Source organism: Chrysochloris asiatica, unplaced genomic scaffold (genome assembly GCF_000296735.1).
Source record: "Chrysochloris asiatica unplaced genomic scaffold, ChrAsi1.0 scaffold00211, whole genome shotgun sequence".
Lineage (NCBI taxonomy): Eukaryota > Metazoa > Chordata > Mammalia > Afrosoricida > Chrysochloridae > Chrysochloris > Chrysochloris asiatica.
The window spans coordinates 1353772-1362682 of NW_006408729.1; the positions used below are offsets into that span (position 1 = coordinate 1353772).

The 8911-nt window shown below is 37.4% G+C and overlaps 1 protein-coding gene across 2 annotated transcripts in view; it reads left to right on the forward strand.

Annotated features, from left to right (window-relative positions):
• SLC9B2 (solute carrier family 9, subfamily B (NHA2, cation proton antiporter 2), member 2) overlaps positions 1-8509 on the forward strand; it is a 71615-nt gene extending 63106 nt beyond the window's left edge. Inside the window, exons 9-10 of one of the 2 annotated variants that reach the window (XM_006872712.1) lie at positions 3615-3751; positions 8153-8509. In XM_006872712.1, coding sequence (XP_006872774.1) covers positions 3615-3751; positions 8153-8374 — 359 coding nt within the window. In that variant the 3' untranslated portion in view covers positions 8375-8509. The remainder of the gene's footprint in view (positions 1-3614; positions 3752-8152) is intronic. The other variant, XM_006872711.1, reaches the window with a different exon arrangement.
• The last annotated feature ends 402 nt before the right edge of the window (positions 8510-8911 follow it).

Genomic DNA, 8911 nt, shown 5'->3' on the forward strand with positions numbered 1-8911 from the left:
TTAGACCCAGAGAGGGAGAGGGTCTGTGTGCTGATGACCAGGGGGCAGGCTTGCAGGGTATAACCTTTGGTTGGTTGATGATGCATGGAGGGGATTGTAACCATGACAATGAAATAATATATGATAAGTTGAACATAAAGCTAATGTTCACCCATGTAAACTATCACATAATTCACAATAAAACATTTTTTTAAAAAGTGAGGATAGAGACCCCGCCCCTTCCAAGACTGATACTTAAAGGTAATACATGAGCAGGCATGTATTCTTGATTGCAACCATGTTGGCCTACTGATGAATGGACGTAGGGGAAAAGCAGCAATGAAGATGTGGGCTGAGTCCAACCACGTTACATAGACTCCCATCAACTTGGAGTATGGTGAGACCTGGTTGGCCAGAAGGATGGTGAGACCTAGGGATTCCTGAGCCCATGGACAAGGATATAGCCATAGAGGGCCAGAGCTGAGAGTGAAGCATTCAGTTGTTATAAAGTGAGGGGAGATGTACAAGAACTCCCATACTTGCAGATAGTACCCATTTGACTTAGCTTCAATGGCTGAACTCCACTAGAAGAAGAAAAGAAAAGAAAAATATTTTTGATAAAACAAACATAAATTGCTACAATTTGATGAACTTGACCTTTACTTATGGATATAGTAGCTTAAAATACCAACCAAGAGGGAAGGAATCTTCACAGCAAGGATCATTCCCATTCCCTGTGTACACAGGGTTGATAGGGATGGGCAACTTAGACATTGGCTACCTAAAATGGGGGGACAACAAAAGCACCAAGTTTTCAAGAGGGAGTTTAGTTTCAGAGTGTGCAGGGGAAGGTAGAATCTCCACTGAGTGGTTTTCATCCTGTCTAGACAAGGGTTGTGAAAGGAGATGTGGATAAGACTCTTATGAGTCAGTAGTGAGTTATTATTATCATGACTGATTGTGATTGTCACAACTGTAAAGGTAAAGGTTTTATAGCAAAGAGAGAGGAGTAGTTGATCTTACAGCCAGGAGCTGAGGACTCTGAGACCATCAAGGGAGAAGAGCGAGAATGGAGTGTGGGACCCTATTCAGAGAAACGGCAATGCCAGAGATGGAGGCAGAGATGATGACGTGGAGAGATGGAGTGGTTGAAGACTCCAGACTCATGGAGGGAGAGGGGCTGTGTGCTGGCAGCCAGGAAGCAGGCTTGCAGGTTATACCCTTTGGTTGTTTGAATGATTGTATATTCCTGAGTGTTTTGGTGTACATCCAAAACAAAACAAAACAGAGGGACAGAGGGAATAGAAGCAAATACTGTTGAATGGTGATTCATGGAAGGGATTGTAATCATTGCAATGAAAGGAAATACAATAGGATGAGTGTAAAACTGATGTTCTCCCATGTAAACTATCACTCAATTCACAATTAAAAAAAAAAAATTAGCCTAGAGAGACATTGTTTCATGTACAATGGGCATGCTATCAGGAGGGACCAGTACCTGAAAAAGGACATCAAGCTTAGCAAAATAGAAGGCCAGTGAAAAAGAGGAAGACTTCCAACAAAATGGATGAACACAGTGCCTGCAACATTGGACTCAAACATAACAATAATTGTGAGGATGGCACAGGACTAGACAGTGTCTCGTAATATTGTACATAGGGTCACTGTGCATCAAAACTGACTCTGACAGCACCTGACTACAATAGTTTGGCCATTCCAGCCTAATATGCTGTGAGTATACACCAATATAAGGAGCTCTGGTACAAATCTGGTTACAAATCAGGCTGCTATCCTAAGGGTTAGCCGTTCAAAACTACCAGCTTGTGGCGCTGTGGGTTAGGGTGCCAGACTGCAAAGCCGTTTGAACTGCAAGGTCAGTGGTTCAAGCTTACCAGCTGCTCTTTGGAAACCCTATACAGGGTCGCTATGGGTCAGAATTGACTCACAGCACATAACAATAACAACAACAGATTTACAGCCTCGAAAACCCTGTACAGGGTCGCTATGAATTGGAACCAACTCCACGGCACATAACAACAGTACACCAATATGGTGAAACAGTTGTGTACTGCCAGTATTCGTTCTCATTGATCATTACACAGCCAGCTCCGTTCGGATTGACTGATAAATATTTTGAATATCACCTCTGGTCTCATATACTCTATAAATAATTCTAAACCCCCCTGATGAAAATGTCAATTTTTCTTTCTTTTACACCATTTTACTGGTTTGTTTATACTGTGCTTACCACATTGTATGTGAATTCATTCTGTATATTGTTTTTTTCTTCCTCTGACTTTGATGCTCATAAAGGTGTACATCTTTGTGTACCCAGTGCCTAATTCAAAACCTGTCAAGCATGTTGTTATTGTTAGGTGCCATCGAGTCAGTACCAACTCATAGTGACCTTATACACAGCAGAACGAAACACTGCCCGATCCTGGGCCAACCTCACTACTGTTGCTACGCTTGAGTCCATCGATGCTGCCACTTGGCCAATCCATCTTGTTGGGGGTCTTCCTCAAGCATAGTTATCACTTAAATTCTTGTTAAGTAAACTGAAGGAAGAAAGTGTGGCTCTTGTTAGAAAGCACCAGAGATATAACATTCAGCTCTCCTTTGTAGAAATTCAAATGTTGTTGCTGTTGTTAAGTGCCATCTAGTTGGTTCCAACTCATAGCGACCCTGTATAGGGTTTCCAAGAAGCAGTTGGTTAGCGTGACTTTATGATTCAAACCGACCTTGCAATCCAGCACATTAGCCTGCAGTGCCACACCAGGACTTCAAATATGTTTTTATTAATTTCTAGTTTTAATGTAGAAAAGTATCTTATTTTAAATAAATGGTCTGATTTACCCTTAATATTGATTTTTTTGATAAATTATGCCTAACCAATTTTGTATTTTAAGTACTTTAGTGTTCTCTAATTTTTCTGTTGATAATACAGTTAATAGCTCTGGTAGCGTAGTGGTTACGAATCGGGCTGCGAACCTTAAGGTCAGCGGTTCGAAACTACCAGCCGCTCCGCGGGAGAACGATGAGGCTTTCTACTCCCGTAAGGATTTACACCCTCGGAAACCCTGTACAGGGTCGCTATGGGTCGGAACCGACTCGATGGCACTTAACAACAACAACATCCATTTAGACCATGTCTAACCACATATATCCTTGGTCCCAATCTCTGTAAAGCATTTTATATTATAAATTCAAGGTACATAACATAATATGGGCACTGTTTTGCAACATGCATCAAAACATTATGATGATGAGTATGATGATTACTGTATTATTATGTTATAATATTTATATGAAATGTTTATATTTTTTATTCATAGGAGGATATATGATATACCAGCAAACATTTGACTAACTGGCATTAGATACAAACCATACCTAACTGTTGTGACTTCCATATAAATTTGATTTTAAGACAGATTTAGGAACTGAATTTGTTCATAATCTAGGTTGTCTGTGTATACTATGGTGTCACACAATGCCCAAATCATATACCATTCTAGTTCACAGAATGTATCATGGAAGTTAAGTGAAATGACTGTATCTCAAATCAGTAACTATGAATTGAAATTCCTCTTCCAGTGTTTTATTATTACAAAAATTAAGTTGTTTTTTTACAGGCCTTTGTGTTGCCATCCTGGGCATTGCAGTATTGATACGAATTTTGACAACATTTCTGATGGTGTGTTTCGCTGGTTTTAACATAAAAGAAAAATTTTTTATTTCTTTTGCATGGCTTCCCAAGGCTACAGTCCAGGTAACGATGAATAAAATGGTTTAACATTTTAACTGCTATTTATTTGATACACTGAAATATTGAATAAATTTGTTCAAGCTTGGTTAACATTAAGTGATTAAAGTGAAATTTATGAAAATAATATTAACCTACTCTTTAAAAGTTTTATCTTTAGTTTATTAATTATTCATTTTTTGTTTTAACTCAGTCATTAAATGGAAAAGGGTTCAAACTAGCTTTTATAAACACAGTACAACAATTCCAGAGATGGCCATTATGTGACAGAAGGGTCTATTCATTCCTTATTAAATATGTTAAATCATTATTTTTTAGATCACTGGGTACAAATAAAAATCTAATAAATCCCTACACTACTAAAAAGCAGTAGTAACAGAAGGGAAAGATTTGAATTTTTACCAGCCATATCTCTCTAAATAACACAGCAAGATAGCTGTTACCTCTTTTCATTTCAGAATCCAGACAAGAAGAGAGTGAAACAAAAAATAACATGAGCCATCTTGTTGGTTGAAAATGTTTCATTGTCAACATGGTTATTGATCAATGCTGCTGGGTCAATTTTTATACATAAGGGAGGAAAGATTTATTTAAAAGAGCTCAGAAAAGGCTTTATTGATTTTCTAGATTATTATTTGATTTTAAATTATTTAAACAAGTATAACTTCCTGCCAAAAGAGCGCTGATGTCATAATGGGTCACTCATTAGGCTGCTAACTGCGAAGTCAGCAGTTCAAAACCACCAGGCACTCTAAGGGAAAAACAATGAGTCTTTCTGATCACATGAAGATTTACAACCTTGGAAATCCTTTATGGGATTGCTATGAGTCAGAACCAACTCAAGGGCACAGAGCCAGCCAGCCAACCGCCTGCCAAATGTTGCATTCACTCAACTTGAAATTTGTGAATTCTAATGACTTTGAGTCCTGGTGTGGTGCTGTAGGATAAGCACTGGACTACAAACTGTAAGGTTGGCAGTTCAAACCCACCAGCAGCTCTTCAGAAACTGTATACCCAGTCATTATGAGTCGGAACTGAATCAATGCACTTAACAACAGTGATTATGAAAGCACTTACAGATAGGTTCTTGAAATTGTTGGCCATGCATTTGGTAGAAATCCTAGATTGTTGTTAAGGGCAGTTGTTAAGGGTTCTGAGTCATAGCAACCCTGTTTATGGTTTCTGAGACGTACATCTTTGCGGGAGCAGAAAACCTTATCTTTCTCCTGCAGGATACCTATAATTGCTAATTAAATTAGAACCATATAGACTATGATTTTCAACAAATGTAATATATTTTTTATTGCATTGTATTGTACATTTTAAGATTAACTGCAGCAAACAAGATTTAACTGTTTTCATCCCATATTTAAATATACAGATTTCTATTTTTATGCAGCTAAAACTTAGTCGCTTAGTGGTTATGAATCAGGTTGTGAACCTCAAGCTCAGCAGTTTGAACCTACCAGCTGTTCCATGGGAGAAAGATGAGGCTTTCTGCTCCCATAAAGATTTACAGCCTCAGAAACCTTGTACAGGGTTGCTATGAGTCAGAACCTACTCCATGGCACATCACCACCACCACCAAAACTTAGTTGTTCTTAATTTAGGAGACTTTGTAAAATATCTATGAGGGGGCTTCAAAAAAATTTGTCAAAAAATTCTGTTATCATTCAATTCCATTTTTCCAAAGATTTTTTGAAGCCCCCTCATATGCCCTGTAATTATATGTCAGATTTTGTTTGGATGTGGGTATGGGCATTATTCCAAGGAAGTTTCTCTTTTTGCCATCAGTGTTTCAAAGATGTCTGAGACATAATAGTTAAGATCATTGTTAGGTCAAAATAGTACAGTAAAGGAAATCCTTTTTACCTCAGCTTATTTCTAACTTTTCACATGACTTCTGAGAACTTTAGGTTAGATATCAGTGATCCTAGTAGCTTTGGTATGAACAATTTGTTATAAAATGTTAAAATTTGAAAATGGCACTTTGTCACCATGCAGGCAAATTATAAAATAAGAAAAAACAATCCAGAATGTTTTGATAATGTTTGTTCTGTGAAAGCAAGTATTGTACTTGCAATTACTTTTGCCATTGCAAAAGAAACAAGACATTCTTATATTTTTCCCTATCAGTGTTTTTCAAACTTTTTTGACTGTGGCTTAATATAAGAAATACATTTTACATCTCAACTCAGCTTCCTTATTTATTGAGTGCTGCTAAAAGAAAAATACCACAAATGAGTGACTTCAACAAACAGAAAATTATTTGCTCACTGTTTTGGAGATTAGAAGTCCAAATTCAAGGTTCTGGCTCTAGAGGAAGACTTTTTCTTTCTGTTAGCTGTGGGGGAATATTCCTTGTCTTTTCAGCATCTGTTTTTTGTTTCTTGGAAATTTCATGTGGCATAAAATCTGCTGTCTTTCAATTATACTTGCTTGCCTGTTTCATCTGCTCTTTTATATAGCTCAAAAGAGATCAATTTAAAACACAATTTATATAAATACTTCCTCATTAACATAACAAAGAACACCCATTCCTAAATGGGATTATAACCAAGGGCTGAGTTAGGATTTATAACACATATTGGTGGTGGGAGGGGGCATAATTAAATTCATAACATCACCCAATACACAAATTCCAAAACATACACCTACAGAGAGAACTGAAAATATATGAAGGGGCTTCAGAATGTTTGTGAAAAAACATCTATTATCTTCATTCCATTTTTCCACAAACTTTTTGAAGCCCACTCATATCTTGCAGTGTGCACAGTTCTTGCCAAGAATCGATGAAATGTAGAATTGGGGTACAGGGGAAGTTGCAATAACAAACCCGACCCACCACCATTGAGTTGATTATGACTTATAATGACCCTGTGTAGTGTTTCCAAGGATATATAAAGCTTTACAGGAGCAGAAAATTTCCTCTTTCTCCCACAGAGTGACTGGTGGATTCAAACTGCTAACGTGTAGTTAGCAACCCAACACCCCCTGCACCACCAGAGGTCCTTTGCAGTAACAAAGAACCCTCAAATGTTAAATAAGCTTTTTATTCTCTCTCACCAGTAGTTCAGCATGGACATTTCAGAGCTGGCAGAATGATTGCCATCCTCACTCAGCATATGCCTTCCATTTGTGGGTCCAAGGTGACAATTACAACTTATAATTTCCAGTCTAGTGGGAAGAGGGAAAGGAGAAGATAAGGGACATGCATGTCCATCCATTCCTTTCCAGGCACAATCTACAAATTGTACTTATCATTTCTGCTCACATCTAGGTGGCCAGAATTTAGATACAGAGCTACATCTAATTGCAAGGGAGACCTGGGGGGAAAGTTGCTACTTGGACAGCTCTATGACCAGGGAAAACTCAAGAGTTCTATTATAGAAAAGGGACATTCACATATTAAGAACAACTAATAGTCTCTGTCTTTGTGTCTGATGCACTTGATATGTTCTTATCTATTTCATTGTCTTAGAGGCTTTGCTGTGCTCTAAGGGATAAAGGGATAACCAGCCAATTGATACATTTTCCCCATGTGAATTTATAATCCCCATACTGTAATTTATCTCTAAAAGGAAATCAGAATTTTCATAATACTTAGATAAATTCTAAATAAACATTCCACCAACTCCTGAGGCAAAAGTTAGCAAATGTCTATTTCGATAAACACTGGACTGGGAATCACAAGGTCTCTGGTTTAAGCCTGCTGGTCACTCTGAGGGAGAAAGATGAGGCTTTCTGCTCCAGTGAAGATTTAAAGCCTCAGAAACCATATACAGGGTTGTTATGAGTCAGAACAACTCAACAACAACAATGAAGTTTAAATTCACATCACTTAAGGTACCTATCACTTTCATGTTTTCTAATGTTTAACAATTAGCTTAGTCTCTAAAGCAATATATGCTCTTAAATTTTTTGCCCAAGCTTAAAACTTCACCATCTTCCAATAAGTATCATTGCAGTTTTCCTCTACTTTTTTTTCTTCTTAATAACAAACTTCTAAAGATAAAATGAACGAGGCAACCAGTTACTTTCATCTTTACTCAAGAGAAATTTAATATATGCAGAACTTCATGTGATATTGTAATTGATATTGTGAGTCTATATCTGCTTAGTGTTGTGAGATTCACTTGCCTGATATTTATGACAGCAGGCAATAATAATAACTAACTTATACAAATTGGTGCCTGTGAATCATCAGTCTGTTATGCAACGGCAGAGAGTTTTCAGATAATCAAAACCAAATGCAGTGTACTTTGAAAGAAGGCTAAATAGAACTTTCTTTTGTTGAACAAAAGAACAAGCAAATAGTTTTTGTTTTTGTTTTGCAAATGGTTAATTCTCCTTTTTTATATGTGTTTTTTGTACCATATTTCCTCCTTTACCCTTAAACTTTTCTAGGCTGCAATAGGATCTGTAGCTTTGGACACAGCAAGATCACATGGAGAAAAACAGCTCGAAGAATATGGAATGGATGTGTTGACAGTGGCATTTTTAGCCATCCTCATTACAGCACCAATTGGAAGTCTGCTTATTGGTTTGCTGGGCCCTAGGCTTCTCCAGAAAGCAGAGGATCAAAATAAAAATGAAGAAGTTCAAGGAAAAAGTTCTGTACAAGTTTAGAGGGGAACAGAGAGAATGCCGAATATAATAATTAGAAAACTGCTACGGGAGTCTACTTTTATCAAGATGGAAGTTGAAATATGTCCTGTTTATGCTTAAAATGCAGTAGAACCACAGTGTGGCTTTTTCTTTACAATGGTAGTAATATTCTATATCTCCAATTCTGATTTCTCAACTTAACTTTTTTTTTTTTCAAACACTCCATCATATATCTTTCTTTGTATAGAGACATTTCTACTTTGCTGTACTGTCACAATTTAAAATGAACATGTAAAAGAACGAGTTCAGTATCCGCCAACAGCTTGTCCTGACTTACACTTACTGTCATAGCTTCATGATTCACAGTCACTTTGACGCTCATCCCTTGAACTTTTTTGGGCTCCTCTTTCTTTTTTTCTGTTTCAAAAAAAACACACACCATAAGGCAGCCCCTCATCAATTCCTACTTTTGCCTTGCTATTTTCTCTCTTCTCTGTTTCTATATAACTATGGCGGCTGGTGGTGGCTGCATACAGTGGAGTAGGTTCCCACTCATAG